This window comes from Podarcis muralis, chromosome 13, assembly GCF_964188315.1.
Source record: "Podarcis muralis chromosome 13, rPodMur119.hap1.1, whole genome shotgun sequence".
NCBI lineage: Eukaryota > Metazoa > Chordata > Lepidosauria > Squamata > Lacertidae > Podarcis > Podarcis muralis.
The window spans coordinates 45,965,720-45,982,731 of NC_135667.1; the positions used below are offsets into that span (position 1 = coordinate 45,965,720).

Consider the following 17,012-nt stretch of genomic DNA (forward strand, 5'->3'; position numbering starts at 1 on the left):
TTGTCTCAAATTCTTTATTTTGCACCAGTTAGGGCAGAAAGAAACACTCAATAAAAACAAAAAAAGTATCATCCCACTACTGATACAGTGGGTAAGGTATGGTTGTTTTATTGCACTAAAATCTTGTTCTAATCCACATAACACAAAACCTAATGAAATAATGTCAGTTTCCCACCTCAAAAGTTATCAGCATCTTATTTTAAAAACTTCTGCAAGATGACAAATTACTCTATAAACTTCCACAATATTGGCTGATTTGTAAACACTAAAAAAGGCAGTTAAACACCATGATATTGCCACACAAATGCTACCAAAACCAAGCTGTTTCAAATATACAAAGCACCACCCTCTTGAGTCTTTTCTGCAAGAATGTGCTATTTAGGCATATAGCATCTACATCACATTACTGCTTGGCCAAGAAAACAATAGGCAGCGTATCACAGAGGTCTTCAGGTGCGAAGTCGGGAAAAATATGTAAACGCCTAACTACAGAGCCTGAAAGAGGGTGCAAGTTGAGCTGGAACTATGGGAACCTAGAAGGCTAATTGGATATGCAGGTATTCAAGATGGTTCAGTTCAGCAGATTCACAAGTTGTGAAAGTGGGCTGGAAACCTTTTAAATAAAACTAAAAGTAAAAGCACAGCATTTATTCAAGTCTCTCTTCAGTCCACAGAGGGTTATCAGAATGGCTTTGCACCAAGAATAATTATTTCTAAGGTACACTCTTCCAATCTTTTTGTATACAAACCCAAAAAGTCTGGATGTGGTGTTCTATAAGGGAAGATATGGATCACCAACTTACTAGCTGCAGCACATAGCTCCACAGTAGGTTCTGTGAAGGTTCTCTGCAGGTCTGAGACACTGGTTAAAATCATACCAGCGTAGTTAACAACTTGTGCCGGTTTTACTGAAACAAGGCGAAACAGGTATCAGGGTTCCTGTGAAAATCCACACCAAAGCATTAGCAAAATCCAGATGCCATTTGTAAATGGTTTATTCTTGAGGAACACAGCACCATCTTCACAGCAATGCACACAGTGCAACCAAGATATGGGAATTAGGTACCCTAAATCAGTCATCGAGCCAATCTAAATTTGGTCTTCAAATCCCTTTAGCCAAAACAATGCTGCCGCCATACTGATTGCAGAGATCCACAGAAATGATGGTATAGTCTCATTCTGTTAACAGAGGCTTTTTCTAATGAAATATTCTGAAGCTGTGATCCCCACTTTTATGCTCTACTTGCAAAACTGCACATATTGTGGGTGAGCAGGCCCTAGGAATCTGGGTTTGCTACTCGTTTTCATCTGTGATCCTAGGCTAAAAAAATTCTGTAGTACCTATATTGTTTTCTTCAAAAAGAGGGGGCCATCTGAGAGCATAAAACATCCATGAATTCTGAAACAGGTGTCAAATGACCAGTGCATGGACACGTCAGGCTGACAGACCCTTTGCCACTACAGATTGCAGACTGTTTAGTGAGGAAGCATGTTCATGGTTCCCGCATAGGTGCTGGCTTTGGTGACAGACAGAGGGTAGCTAGGAGCCAAATATTTTGTTGCTTCTGCCCAAACCTTTATGGTGCAGGGTGGAGGACATTTTTAGTGCTGGGAACCTCTCTGAAATAGTTAATAGTAAAGCGTGTGTGTGTGTGTGTGTGACTGTTTGCGTGAGTGTCCAACCCACCAAAATATTATTGCCATTATCATGTGCGAGAAGAGCCAGAATAGAGCTCCAGAAGTTCAAAACATAAGGATTTGGGGTCATTACGTGCAAATGCTTACTCAGGATAGATAGATGCTGCTTCCAATACCTTGCAGATGTCAGGGTCCCATACACAAACATAACAGAGGTACACTCAATTGGATCTGAAGATTTCCTTCTTACAATCAGCAGCTGGGTACAAGTCACTTCCGTCACTCAAGAGATTTTAGAACTTGCTCTTTATCTGGCTTTTGAATAAAAGCCAATTCCTGTTGCCTGACTTCTGTTGCATTAAAGACGAGCTGAGATCTGTCTTCCAAGGCCCGTTTTGGAACGTGAACCACAACAGCGGGACATTTTGGCTTTGAACCAAGAGTGCAACACACAGCAAGCTAAAAAGGTGAAGGGCATGGCAGGTTCAGCAACAAATATCTTCCGATTCTGCACCAGAAGGGTTTTGTTCTAAAATTCACACTGTCTTCCAAATTTGCCCAATCAGGCTACACATCAAAGAATGGGGTATTATCCTACTCCTGCACAAGGCTCTCCATCTGTGCTCCATGAGACAGAAGAGCCACAGCAGGGAAGGGAAGACAACTGTTTATTGGCCGCGGGAACTGGATGGATCCATCTGATTCAGCTCTGACTGATCCAGCAGTTCGAAGTCATCTCCTTCAGCATCTGTATCGAGCTCCGAGCTGGAGGTCCGGAGGAAGGCCCTGGCACTTTGCTGCCGTCTGTTGCCAGGCACGGAGCCAGACTGGGAGGCCCCTGACAAGGCCAGCTGGATCATTCCCCTGGTTACAAAGCCAGCCAAGTCATCTGTGAGGTTGTGCATTAATGGCAGGTTACCTAGGATATCTGAGGTCACTTCCTCCCGGTCATGAGAAAGTCGCAGCTCTTCCTGGCCTTGTCCACGGCAGGCAAGGCTTGGTATGCCTATGCTGGTATCATCTTCATCGTCTATGCCTGTCACCTCAGGGTTGATGGAAGGGAAATCTGGAAGATCTCGGGCAAAGGATTCCTCAGGGTCGCTGTGGCCATCAAAGTCTATTGAGAGAGAATTAGTTTGGCGAAAAGTCATTACAGTGGTGCCCCGCAAGACAAATGCCTCGCAAGACGAAAAACCCGCTAGACGAAAGGGTTTTCCATTTTTGAGTTGCTTCGCAAGACAAATTTCCCTATGGGCTTGCTTCGCAAGACGAAAACGTCTTGCAAGTCTTGCGATTTTTTTCGCTCCCCCCCCCCTTTTTCTAAGCCGCTAATAGCGCTAATCCGCTAATAGGGTTGCTTCGCAAGACGAAAAAACCGCTAGACGAAGAGACTCGCGGAACGGATTATTTTCGTCTTGCGAGGCACCGCTGTACTCGGTTTCTTTGCCTACCACTAAGTAGTCTAACTTCCTATTGGAAAACAGGCAATAATTTCTTTAAAACTATATTGTCTTCCCACAGGGATCTATAATGTTGGGGGGCGAGTAAAAAATTAGAGTTATGAAACCTATTCCCAATACTTGACTGAGCTGCCTCTTCTGCAGGAGAGAGAAAATTTACAAAGCTTCTGTACTGCAGCAGACCTCAGAATTGAATTTGAGGGACTAAGAACTAACTCTGTCTGGGTTCTGGCGTTCTTAATTTGCAAATGGGTCTTAAAACAATCCGACAGGCAGGAGCCTTTCTAACTCTTAACACCGGAAAGCTCTCAACTGAAGGTGCCGAGGACTGAAAGCTCCCATTTCAAAGAATAAAATTCCAGGTTCTGTCACTCAGTGGACCAGTGTACTCAACTCCTTCCTGAACCAATCTTTGTCTGCTTTATTCAATATAAACTACAAGATTTTTGGAGCAGGACCAAGGCAAACCTTCCATGTTGTACAGTACCTGGCTGGTCTCACTTTATCCAGGTTTGTAGCCCAACAACCAACAGCTGCAACAGTAGGATTAATATGTTATTTGGTAGCAACTAGGGACGCGGGTAGCGCTGTGGGTTAAACCACAGAGCCTAGGACTTGCTGATCAGAAGGTCGGAGGTTCGAATCCAATGGGGTGAGCTCCTGTTGCTCGGTCCCTGCTCCTATCAACCTAGCAGTTCCAAAGCACGTCAAACTGCAAGTAGATAAATAGGTACCGCTCTGGCGGGAAGGTTAACGGCGTTTCCGTGCGCTGCTCTGGTTTGCCAGAAGCGGCTTAGTCATGCTGGCCACATGACCCGGAAGCTGTATGCCGGCTCCCTCGGCCAATAAAGCGAGATGAGCGCCGCAACCCCAGAGTCGGACACGACTGGACCTAATGGTCAGGGGTCCCTTTACCTTTATGTTCTTTAATAACTTCGATAATAGCTGTCCTCACCTTCAGATCCCTCTGTCAGGGGGGTTTGACCTCGTGAGAGATTAAATGTCCCATTCTCGGTATAGGATACTTCTGCATCAGAGTGCTCCGAATCAGAGATAGCCAGCTCTTTGGCAACTATTGCATCATCCAACTTGAAAAGAAGCAAGTGATAAAAAAAAAAAAAGATCTAAGCAAGGTAATTTGGGGTTACTGGAGAGCACACATACCTCCACAATGCCATTCAACACCACATGGACCCAGAGACATTCCTCTCAGCAATGGAAATGAGGAACTTGAAAGCCAGGCACTGCCCTCCAGTCCTTCATTTCCATTCTGGATTCTTTACTTCATTTTACAGCCACCTAAGTGTTGCCCAAAAATTGTTTTATAAAATTAAAAATCTCCTAAATCTGCTTCTGAAAGTACGAGATGTAGTTGTAATGAGGGAAATCCAATGGCGCTATAAAAAAATAATTTCATATTCAAGCTAAGAAGAATAGAGCCAGCAGGAGATGCTATATTTCAGAAATCAGGCAAGTTTGACCATGAGTAAAAACTCACAGGCCGCCTTGTTGCTTACCCTCCCCCACTCCAATCTTAGCAGCACCCTATCTTAGCAGCGGGTGGCGCTGTGGTCTAAACCACAGAGCCTAGGCCTTGCCAATCAGAAGGTTGGCGGTTTGAATCCCTGCAACGGGGTGAGCTCCCATTGTTCAGTCCCTGCTCCTGCCAAACTAGCAGTTCGAAAGCACGTCAAAGTACAAGTAGATAAATAGGTACCTCTCTGGCGGGAAGGTAAATGGCGCTTCTGTGCGCTGCTCTGGTTCGCCAGAAGCGGCTTAGTCATGCTGGCCACATGATCCGGAAGCTGTACGCCGGCTCCCTTGGCCAGTAAAGCAAGATGAGCGCCACAACCCCAGAGTCGCCCGCGACTGGACCTAATGGTCAGGGGTACCTTTACCTTTATTCTTTAACAAGATCCATGCCCTATTTACCGTGGGACAGAAAGCAGCAAGTTCTTCTTCACTGTCGCTCCCATCAGCACTAGCAGCATGATGGCTCAGCATCTTTTGTCGCACTGCAGAGAAATCAGAGGACAGAATAGCAGTTATAAATGGGAAGGAAACAACTCTGCATGCCCATAAAGAAGCCAAGCAGAAGAAACAGGTGTGATCCAGAGAGAAGACTTTGGGATTGCAAACCAGAGGCTGCAGAGGGTAGGAGGGGCGCTCCAAGAGCTAAAATGCTAACTGACCACTGTGCCCTAATTAGGACTGCAACAATTCCGGTCCCATGTTAGAAACAGTTTGGACATTCAATTGCTCATCAATTGTGGGAAATGCTCATTCCCTTCCTCCCCCACCCCAACCCCCCCACAAACTGTGGTCAGGGATGCGAGGAACATTCTTAGGTAACTACTGATTCATTTAGTGTTTTCATCTGATCTTCTCAGGTTCCTCACATCACCAACAAAAAGAGGTGGCAGACAAGAAGTGGATGAGTTAGTACCAGCCCTGCACAAGACTTACATTGCCTCTCCTTATGTTTGGACATCATGTAGCCATGAACACTGAAGTCCAGCCGCTGCAGAGCTGGCTCCAATTTGGTGTACAGGCGGTGACCCAGCCGGTGGTAAACAGCAAGTGGCCACAGAAGGATGGAAACCACTGCAGGAAGAGGATAACAACAGGAGGACTCAAAGAAGGAACTTTTGGAAACTCAAGGCAGTAGAAACATAAGATGATTGGACCCCACTGAACTTGAAGCATGGGAAGCCCCAACAAAAATTTATAATTTGCAAAATATTTGGACTTCATGATGTGTATTTGTATAATTTGGAATATTTAATGTGATTTGATTGGATTGTTAAAATGGAAGACTTAATAAAAATTATTATTTTAAAAAAAGGAAACCACTGCAGGAAGAGGATGATTAGAGAGTTGGTGTTCAATAAACACTCTCAAGACGGCATTTTGGGATACAATATAATAGAACAAAGATATCATGTATTATATCATACATAAAGATCTTATCTAAACGTATAGATATGTTTGTGGTTTTATTGTTTGCTTTATACTTTCTTCTTTTTTTGTAAACCACTTAATGGACTGTTTAATCATTATGTACACACAAGTTTGCAATGCAACCCAGTTGGAACAGCTCAGAATAGCCTTGTTTGCAAATGCTCTGTACTTTCAAGTGAAGGGCACTCTGCTGCCCAATCCCCGCCCAACACAGATACTCACTTGTTAGATAGGCAAGACAGACACCTGGAATGTACTGGCCCAACACAGCCAAAAATGTAAGGACACCGCAAGCCAGAAGGCAGAACTGGAAAACAAAACCCAAAGTTAGTCTCTACCGAATTGAGAAAAGCGAGCAAGGTGGCTCCTACGGCTCAAGACCATACAGACACACTTTGCTTGCTGCCAGCAAGCTAACTGCTTGGGAACAGAGACCAAAACAGAGGAATTCTGCTTGAGAAGCCTTGCATAAACATTAGGAGAGAGGGAGGGATGAACCTCATGAGCCACGACTGCCTTTGGACCAAGCCCTGGAGTGATTTTGACAGAATCAGGGCAACATTTCTACTTTGGAACGTAGGTGGAAGCAAGACCAGTCCGATGAAAGCTCCATCTAATAGGATGGCTGGAGTATTTTCCCATTTTGGCATCCCATTCCTCTTCCCCTTTATACCTGCCTCTCAATCCTCCAGTTTCCTTCTTTCCCAGTAAGGAAAGCACACCTGTACAGAGTACTTTGCGTACACAGTTGCAGATGGATTATAAAAAGGACTCTGACCATTAGGTCCAGTCGTGGCAGACTCTGGGGTTGCGGTGCTCATCTTGCTTTATTGGCCGAGGGAGCCGGTGTACAGCTTCTGGGTCATGTGGCCAGCATGACTAAGCCGCTTCTGGCGAACCAGAGCAGCACACGGAAATGCCATTTACCTTCCTGCTGGAGCGGTACCTATTTATCTACTTGTACTTTGACATGCTTTCGAACTGCTAGGTGGGCAGGAGCTGGGACCGAGCAACGGGAGCTCACCCCGTCGCGGGGATTCGAACCGCCGACCTTCTGATCGGCAAGTCCTAGGCTCTGTGGTTTAACCCACAGCGCCCACCCACCTCCCAGATGCATTATACCTCCACATAAAGAAAAGAGTAATTCAAACTGTTGCTATTCTTTCTTCTTTGCTCCTCCTTCTCCTCCAACCCATTCCCCGATGGCTAGTATCAATGAGGACTGCTTTTCACCTTGCCCGGATTTTGCCTTTTGAAGCCCAACAGGTTCCTCATGAAGCTGTCTCCTGTGACCCATCCTTCTGCCAAATAGTGACATAGTTCAGGCACACTCAGCAGTCGGGGGTGGACGTAGCCCCAGCTGGAGGGACAACAAAAAAGGACATCTTACCTTGCTGATAAAATATCAGGAAAACCTACTGCAGTTTTAAAATAGCCCTCTTCTCATTCCACCTCATTGAAGCTGCTCAGGGTTCACGTTTCACACGCAGGAAACGGACCCTGCGTTTGAACTTGAAACCCACACTTGCTTAATCTGAGCCCTTTCTAAAGCAGCAGCACTCCCAAACACATAACCCACAGAAGTGAATGAAATTTTCTCAATTCATTTCAATGGGATATGTGCAGAAGAATTTGACACTGGAGGCAACCTTCTAAAGGGCAGACAAGCCACTCACATGTATTCACAATTAGGCTGTTTAAAGGGTGTTAATGAGTACTTAAATCTCCATGTCCTTGGCTGTGCACTCGAAGAGATTAAGGAGCAGTGAAGGGGTTGGATTTCCCCAGCTTTTCGACCCATTTTAACAGGAAAACTGGGGATTCTAAGAACCCAGTGCATGCAGAGTTCAAGGCCTCAGATTTATGTAGCTTGCAGCCTAAGCCTAATACAGTGGTACCTTAGTTTACACATAATCCGTTCTGGAGGTCCGTTTGTAAACCAAAACAGGTTGTAACCCAAGGCATGCTTTCGCCAATGAGGCCTCCAAAAATTTTTTGTTTGGTTAAAAAAAAAAGGGGTTGTAATCCAGAAAAAGGTTGCAAACCGGGACACGCACCTCCGGGTTTGACGTGTTTGTAATCCAAAACGTATGCAAACCAGGACGTATGCAAACCAAGGTAGCACTGTAATGGTTTACAGCACAATACTCTACATGGCAACTCAGAATGATGTCCTATTCACTGCAATAGGACACAGAATTGCAACCTTACTCTGGAACCTAGCAGTAGACTTTCTCCCAAGCAAGCATAGGATCGCAGCCTTAGTTACAAACTATGAGAAGAGGTAGGTAAGCGACAATATTTAGGAGCAAGGGATCTTTCCTTTCATCCAGCCATGGAAGGGCATTCATTTGCCAATAAGGTTTAAATTAACAAAAAGCATTACAGCTAAGCCACACAAGCACATGTAACATGAGACATGCTACAAAGAAAAGGATATTCAATTTTTCATACCTTTCATTGTCTAATTCATCAGGTCTTGCTACTAAAACATTAAAGACAGATGAGGATTAGTTGTGAGGGAAATGCCTGGGAAAACTCTTTGCTGCATAATTAAAATACACAGATGACTTGAGAATAATGCATAATTGTTTCCCACTGACAGCCTGCAACCGAAAACATCCTGAGCTTAGTATTTTATCCTGTGCCCCCACTTTTATAAACTCAACTTTTTTATTTATTACGTTTGTAATTTTGTACAGATGCAATTGTACAATTGTAGAAATGGTTCTGTTGCCTTTAGTTTACAAATGCAAACATTTTGTATTTTATTGCACGCTGCTATTTTGTTGTCGTTTGTGAGGCAGTTTATAAATCTGCAAATATATTTAAAATGTATTTTAAAAATTAAAACACTGCTCAAGATAGCTTCTTGTAATGCTCTTATTATTATAGCAGCCTGGGGGTGGGGCTAGCAGTCAATGATCTGGTTAGCATGTAATGCTAAACCTCACCATAGCTTAGTGCAAATGTGTGGGTTGCCAGAGAAGATATTACGGTCACTTTGCTTTTCAGTCATTCATGTACCGTAATCTGAAATCAAGCTCATGGTCTGACACAAAAGTAACTCAAGTTTACCCTTGTTTTACAGCTCGTGGTTTATCTTATGGAGACAGACCACAAGCTTGGGTTTGGATGACATACTAAGCCAAACTATGGCTTAGCTCATAGCAGCAGGACTGGAGGAACAAGAAACCACCATCTCCTCTCCCAAGGACCTGCGGCCTTGCACTAAACCATGATTTTGCTTAGCATTATGTGCAACCTGAACTAATACTCTTTTAGTTCTTATCTAAGATGATAGTTCTCAAAATTTAAGCAGGCTTTCAATTGGGAACAAGTTTTTTTAAAATCAAATATTACCTCAGCTCCAGCATGTTAGAGAGAAAAACCATCAGGTTTCAGTCTTCAATGAAGCCTTTAAAACTACTGCTTTAATTTATTCTTCCATCCTTCATGAATACAGCTTTCTATATCATAAACTACTACTATAGTCAACAAATAAATTTTTTTACCATAGGTTACCTTCCTAAGAAATTATACTATGGTTTTGTTGAATTGACTTGACTGCTTTCAGACTAAAATATAATTTAAGATATACACCAAGATGTTAGTTCAATGCTCAATTTAATGATGAACTAAAGCCTGGACTGTATGTCTCTATAACCAATAAGAAAAAATACCCCTTTGGAATTTTAACATTGATAAACAAAGGCTTTTTCTGGAGCTAGAGAACAAAAGCAGATCTTTGGAACATCTGAGATCTGGGTAAGTGACCTTGGAAAGCAAAACTCCAACACATGAACAAGCAGTGAAAATGCAGCAACCTGAAATACAAATCCCAATTTTCCAAACCACCAGTTTCATTATGGTGGAATTGCTCCTCTCCCTCCCACCACCTGAGCAGCCAGGGTGCCTTTTCAACACTATCAACTCCTAAACATTCATTTCAACTAGGAAGGCGCCCAGTTTACAAGATCTTTGTCAATGACTGTTTTGATTAATGAGATCTGCAATTTCTTGAGTTCAGAAATGGGGGTGGGGGAAGAGACCACAGCTGAATTCAAGGGTCAAGTAGGGAAAAACATACCTCTTATTTCAGGCCATATTTTATTCTTCCACTGATCTAAACACACTATTAGTATCAGGGTGAAAGCAACCAAGAATATCAGGTGAAGAGACGTCAGAGCAAAAAACCTGAGGGAAAATAAAGCTAGTCAGTACACAATTTTCTTCTAGAAATGTTACCTTAAAAGCAAGAGCTGATGTTAGGCCATGGAGCAGGAAAAGCCCAAGATAAATAATTGTTGCCTTATGATTGGCAGGAAGAGGTTAGAAAACAACGGGTAAGGAATGGAAGGTATCACAACAGCTCTTTGGAGTATATTTCCATTAGGGTTAAATAATGTGTGAGAGAGGATTTTGTGTGTGTGACCTCTATGACATCCACCAGATATCATCCTGTTTCTGATCAATGATCTGAAAACTGATCATTTTACCTATTCCCTCTGCCAATCAAGAAGGAAACTGACATTTATGGCAGCTGCAGCTTATTTATTATCATTATATTGAAATCTTAAGCATATGGGTTGCTATGGACAGGAATCAGTTTACAATGGCTTGTACCTTCTGGCAGGACAATGTTTAAAGAGACTAAGATCAAGGGGAGAAAAATTGTTCGGCATCAAGTGTAAGGAGTTTGCAGAAAAGCGGGAGAAAGCTGAAAATTGCCTATGGACCACAGAAAGAAGTGTGTGTATGTATTCTCATGTTATTCTTATTTATCTCTTAAAAGTTATTATAAACAAATGAGTATCATCATATCAGGCATTTAGAAAGTATTCAAGTCAGTGGTCACTTTCCACTCAATTATAACCAGAAGCAAAATCTGCAGTGCTACAAAGCTTATTTAAGATCAATCTGCAACTGTAAGCTGTAAACTGTGAATAAGAGTTACACAGCTTTCTATAGTCAAAATTATTTTTACCATAAATGTAAACATGTAAAGGGACGCAGGTGGCGCTGTGGGTTAAACCACAGAGCCTAGGACTTGCTGTCAGCGGTTCGAATCCCTGTGATGGGGTGAGCTCCCGTTGCTCGGTCCCAGCTCCTGCCAACCTAGCAGTTCGAAAGCACGTCAAAGTGCAAGTAGATAAATAGGTACCGCTCCGGCGGGAAGGTAAACGGCGTTTCCGTGTGCTGCTATGGTTCGCCAGAAGCGGCTTCGTCATGCTGGCCACAGGACCCGGAAGCTGTACACTAGCTCCCTCGGCCCATAGAGCAAGATGAGCACCGCAACCCCAGAGTCGGCCACGACTGGACCTAATGGTCAGGGGCCCCTTTACCTTTACCTAAACATGTAAATAACTTTGTATCCATGCATACAAAGAATGATTGATTACACTTTTTTTCAACCTGAAACACTCAGCAGCCAACACAAGATCCCTGCCATTATGTTTCAACACAGACATAAATTACTATGGATTTTACAGTCTTAATATCTCTGGTAAGCTAAGCCTGAGCCTTGTTGAATGGCTGCAGTCTCTTAAATGTAGCAAGAGAGATACTCAGTGAATGCCAAGAAGCCTGTTAAGTCAGTGAGAGGCAGAACCACGCAGCAGTGACACACAAAATGACATGTGAGCTCAGAGGCTCTGTTTTTTTTCAGAAGATTTGAAGACTTGCTTGTTCCCTCACTGAATAAGAGCTGTGTGCTTGCTCTGCAACGATTAGTCAAATATAATCAGTATTGTTGGGAAGGCGCTGCATCCACCAGAATCAGAGACAGATGGCTATTTTCAATCATTTAATGAGAAGCAGCCCTTGGGAGAAAGTCACAAGCCATCTGTAGCACTAATGATATAAATGACCAGTCTGAGGCATGTAATAAGGGGCTCTTCAATGAGACCCAAATACACACCAGTACTTAGCAAGAGGATACACAGAAGACCTCAGGCTCCTATCAAGAACAATGACAATCTTTCTTTGGTGTCCTACCTATGGAATTAACACACTTCAGGTCTCTTTTCCAGAATACAAATTACTTGGCTGATAAATACAGCACAACCAAAGGAAATGTGTGTGCATTTAAAGCAATCTTGCTGCGGTGAAGGTCATGATGAATGGGGAAGCTTCCCAGGGCTTCACCCAATAATAATAGGTTATCAATAATAGATTATCAAGCATCAGGGGATTTCCCTTTGAGAGCAGGGTAGACCAGGGTTCCCCAGTCACTTGTGCAGTGTGTAACTGCCTGCATTCATCCTCTCTTTTTATTAATTGCAACTGAACATTTTATTTCCAGAAGTAGGTCAGCAGGTAGATGCTGATGCTCACATGGAGGCAGTTCAGGGGACTAGACATTTCCTATTGTTTCCTTAAAAGCACTGCTGCAGCCATAGCAGCTTGGTGCTCTGAGAAGCAGCCTATTGCAATGAGACATCATTACTTTCTAGAACAGGGGATCAGAAGTCTGTAATCTGGCTCTCCAGAACCACTTTCTGGAAGCACAGGCAGTGACCACGTAAGAGGCAGATTTTGGCTGGTCAAGGACAAAGCTTTGCTGGGTTGAGAATCAGTCTAAGAAACTGAAGGGGATTCTGTAAAGGGTACCTGAACCTCAGGGAGGGGATCATAGCTTTGCCCATCGATGCTGAGCGAAGCACTAGGAAAGCCTAAGATCCTAACTTTTCCATCCAGTATCCAAACAGCTCCATCAAGTCTCCAGGTGTTCCCATGGCAAGTGCAGGATTGGCCAGCACGCCCATCACTAGCCCTCATGATTCATAACAGAGAGCAACTGAACTCTGTCAATTCAGCATGCTCCAACCTGCCTAACAAACCCACATTATAAAACAGATCTAGGCAATGACTTCTGCCGGCAACCTTTTCCCTTGGGTCTAAGCCTCTAAGAGCACACATGAACTTTCTGGCTAGGAAAAAACTAAAGCAAAAATAAGATCAGTTCAAATCTCACCTTTGGACACAAGGAAGGCTTCTATTGCCATAAATACTTTTATCCCATACACTGTCTTGATGTCAAAACACTAGATGCAAGCTAGCTAGCAAGCAAGCAGAATTGTCTTCACAATGGAGGGTGGAGAGAGGAGCTCTTCCTCAGTCCATTACTTTTTGCTTTTTTTATTCAAAACTGACAACAGGTGTGCAAACAGGAGGGATTAGCAGGGGCAAGAGCATATGGGCCCCAACAACAGGTCAGTTGCTAGAGCATGATACTCTTGATCTCAGGATCTTGGATGAGTCCCACATTGGGCAAAAGATTCCTCCACTGCATGGGAACACCATTGTAGAGGGCTGGGCTGGTCCCTTTCAATCCTACAATTCTATGATTCTACGACTTCTACAAATTCTTCAGGAAGCTGCCAACCCCTGGATTGGCAGTAAGAAGGGTGATGGGGTGGTAGTGGCAACTCACTGAGGCCAGCCTGAGGTTGGTGGCGCAGTGCCCCATTCCCCAAATGGATCAGCCTCCAGGCAGTCCCTTTCTTCCTAACCACTAGGCCAGGCTCCCTGACAATGCACTTAACACCAGAGCTCACCAAGGCTGCCAGCGCTGAGGGCCTTCTGGCGGTTCCCTCGCTGCGAAAAGCCAAGTTACAGGGAACCAGGCAGAGGGCCTTCTCGGTAGTGGCACCCGCCCTGTGGAACGCCCTCCCACCAGATGCCAAAGAGAAGAACAACTACCAAACTTTTAGAAGACATCTGAAGGCAGCCCTGTTTAGGGACGCTTTTAATGTTTAATAGGTTATTGTATTTTAGTGTTTTGTTAGAAGCCGCCCAGAGTGGCGAGGAAAACCCAGCCAGATGGGCGGGGTATAAATAATAAATTATTATTATTATTATCCTTTTAACCAGAATACCACCATGCTTCACAAAAACATAATGGATATTCCTCTTCAGAGACTCATTTTGTTGGGAGAGTTTAAGCCACCTGTCAGGATAACCCACCTGGTAGTCCCTTGTAGTCAGGGGGGAAAGGTGGGGGTACAGTATAAATAAGCACATAATTGTAATTATAATAAATAACAAGCAGGTATAGCTCTGTTGGTAGAGTATGAGCCTCCTAATCTCAGGGCCACAGGTTTGAGCCCCACCTGGGGCCATAGCTGTCAACGTTTTCCTTTTTTAAAGCAAAATTCCCTTATTCCGAATAGGATTCCTTGCAAGAAAAGGGAAAAGTTGACAACTTTGCCTCGGGCAAAATATTCCTGCATTGCAAGGGGTTGGACTAGATGACCCCTGGGGATCCTTTCCAACTCTGTAGTTCTGTGAAAGGAGGCTAACAGATTACTTCAAAAGAGGTATGCAGCCTGCTTCCACGCCACTCAGTGATAACTTATTACTTAAGAGAGTGCTAATAAACAAACAACAACAACAACCTGGGACAGCTCAGTCTGAAAAGCAGGAGCCTCTGATGATGATGATGATGATAATAATAATAATTTTATACCTTGCCATCTGCCTGGATTAATGCCAGGGTCGTGGGTTCCAGCCCCCTTTTATGAGGGGGGGGGGGAATTCATGCATTGTAGGGGGGTGGGACTAGAAGACCCTCAGGATCCTTCCCAAGCCTGCAATTCTATGACTTTACGAAACAAGGTTTCAGACACACACACTCGCCAAAACAAAAACAAACCCCTGAAAGGATATTCCCTCATGATTTGTTACTTCAGGTAGTGCCAAGGAAGGAAAACCTTCACCTCACACGGAGTTCGACGTCAAGCCCGTTTCCCGCCCGCGTCCCCTCGCCTCCTCCTTCATCCCTCCCAGAGGCCCCTTTTCCTGACCCCCCCTCAGCCCGTCGCACCCGAAGGCGGCGTGAGCTCCGGCCCAGCCCAGCGCGCTCCTCGCCGGCCTCTCCCAGACGAGCGTGGCCTGCAGGGCGCTCAGCGCCGGCTCGTAAGGCCCCAGGCGGCCCTTCAGGTAGGCGCTCAGCGCGCGCACCCGCCGCTCGCGCTCCGACGCCGCCGGGGCCTGGGCGCCGCCGCCGCTGAGGGAACCTTCGCCGCTCCGGCCGCCGCCTCCTCCTCCGGCCTCCGCCTCGGCCTCCATCCTTCCTCTCTGCCCAGCGTCACCGGGAGACCCGCGGATAGCGGAGGAGGATCATCGTTCTCCGTCACCAACGGACACCGCAGAGGCAGCGGCACTACCGCCGCCGCCGCCTCTCACACACTCGCATGGCCGCCCCCGTACCGGCGACAACATAGGGCGGCGCCATCTTGCCGTACGGAGAGCGCGCTTCCTGCCGTTTCGGCGCATGCGCGTTGCCAAGGGAAGACTAATATATATATTTATATACCGGATTCATAGGGTGTGAGGAGGAGGAGGTGAAGGCGGGAAGAAGCGTAGCGGGGCTGCAAACGGCATTTATTTTATTCTTTTTTTTTTTTTAAGAAGGGGACGCGTCTCAGGCCCGGGAGGAGCAGGGGCCGGAGCCGCCATGCCGCGGGAGATCATCACTCTGCAGCTGGGGCAATGCGGCAACCAAAGTAAGGCCGGGATGCGGGGGAGATCCATGGAAAGGCGCGCAGGGCGGGGGAGGGAGCCGTGGGGACAGCCAAGGTTCTAAAGGGGCGGGGCCTGGCGTTGGCCGCGTTCTATTGGGGCGGGGCTGGAAAAATGTTGAGGACTAGACACTTGAGTTGAAGATTTGGAAGGTACGCCAAGGGCCATCTAGTCCAGCCCTTCTGCAATGCAGGAATAATAATGATAATAATAATAATAATACAGTGGTACCTCGGGTTACATACACTTCAGGTTACAGACGCTTCAGGTTAAAAACTCTGCTAATCCATAAATATTATCTTGGGTTAAGAACTTTGCTTCAGGATGAGAACAGAAATCGTGTTCCGGCGGCGCAGCAGCAGCAGCAGGAGGCCCCATTAGCTAAAGTGGTGCTTCAGGTTAAGAACAGTTTCAGGTTAAGTACGGACCTCCGGAACGAATTAAGTACTTAACCCGAGGTACCACTGTAGTTGTTGTTGTTGTTATTATTATTTATTTCTTTATACCCCACCCATCTGGCTGGGTTTCCCCAGCCACTCTGGGCGGTTTCCAACAAAATATTAAAAATAAAATAAAACATCAGACATTTAAAACTTCCCTAAACAGGGCTGCCTTCAGATGTCTTCTAAAAGTCAGATAGTTGCTTATTTCCTTGACATCTGATGGGAGGGCGTTTCACAGGGCAGGCGCCACCACCAAGAAGACCCTCTGCCTGGTTCCCAGTAGCTTCACTTTTTGCAGGGAGGGAACCGCCAGAAGGCCCTCGGAGCTGGACCTCAGTGTCCAGGCTGAACAATGGGGGTGGAGACGCCCCTTCAGGTATACTTTTGCCTGACATGGGGCTTGAACTCACGACCCCTGAGACTAAGGGTCTCCTGCTCTACCGTATATTTATTTAAGACCATGTCTTTCCCCCTGAACAGGGACTCGAGGCGGCTTACAGATAAAATCAAGAACAGCCTGAACACAGAGCAGCCGTAGGGGTGGGGGGGACGGGGAAGAGGAAACACAAATCATTGAAATAAAGTATTTCTCGAATTAAACCTATATGTATAAATCTATTAAAGCCACACCAATAATTACAAGGAAATAAACAGCATGGCACCTGCCATTTCGTTAGAAGGGAGAATGTAGTGGGGCTGGGAGCGGAGGAAAGGAGGACCGGTAAAAAACAGCGCAGGGGCTGAGTCTCTGACTCTCTTGTGTTGCCCAGGCTGCTAGTCCCTGTGGAATTGGGGTGGGGGGGGACTGGCACTGTGATGTGCAGCAGATGGAATACCTCAGGCTCCTTACCTCCTGCCTGAGGACCATTTTTGCACCAAAGATGATGCATATTTCATTTCTTTCTTTATTAAATTTCTAAAGGTATGCGACTCACTCTTCCTCCTCTGCAGCACCCCCCCCAAAATGCAGGCTAGTTTTGGGTTT

At 45.3% G+C, this 17,012-nt stretch overlaps 2 protein-coding genes across 4 annotated transcripts in view; one reads left to right on the forward strand and one right to left on the reverse strand.

The window, feature by feature from the left end:
- On the reverse strand, nt 1–15,286 carry RETREG3 (reticulophagy regulator family member 3). Of its 2 annotated transcripts, none has more exons than XM_028705120.2 (9): nt 14,887–15,286; nt 10,150–10,256; nt 8,514–8,541; nt 7,293–7,419; nt 6,282–6,366; nt 5,565–5,702; nt 5,031–5,113; nt 4,054–4,186; nt 1–2,755 (listed from the first exon to the last, which is right to left on the reverse strand). In XM_028705120.2, exons 1-9 carry the CDS (start codon nt 15,129–15,131, stop codon nt 2,307–2,309), a joined length of 1,395 nt encoding a protein of 464 aa, XP_028560953.2. In that variant the 5' UTR covers nt 15,132–15,286; the 3' UTR covers nt 1–2,306. The 2 variants fall into 2 exon arrangements, with proteins under 2 accessions (XP_028560953.2, XP_028560952.2); XM_028705119.2 differs by having other exon boundaries at nt 8,514–8,544.
- The window catches only part of TUBG1 (tubulin gamma 1), a 23,130-nt gene continuing 20,989 nt past the window's right edge, over nt 14,872–17,012 (forward strand). The window contains exons 1-2 of one of the 2 annotated variants that reach the window (XM_028705121.2): nt 14,872–15,002; nt 15,474–15,568. In XM_028705121.2, the coding sequence (XP_028560954.1) occupies nt 15,520–15,568 (49 nt within the window). In that variant the 5' untranslated portion in view covers nt 14,872–15,002; nt 15,474–15,519. Of the gene's footprint in view, nt 15,003–15,365; nt 15,569–17,012 lie in introns of those variants that run through there. The other variant, XM_028705122.2, reaches the window with a different exon arrangement.

Coding starts and splice junctions, on each gene's coding strand:
- RETREG3 (XM_028705119.2), bottom strand. CDS start 15,131: ATGGAGGCCGAGGCGGAGGCCGGAGGAGGAGGCGGCGGCCGGAGCGGC. Junction 10,257..14,886: donor GGAGCTCACGCCGCCTTCGG/GTGCGACGGGCT, acceptor ATTTTCCCTCAG/GTTTTTTGCTCTGACGTCTC. Junction 8,545..10,149: donor AATATGGCCTGAAATAAGAG/GTATGTTTTTCC, acceptor TTAATGTTTTAG/TAGCAAGACCTGATGAATTA.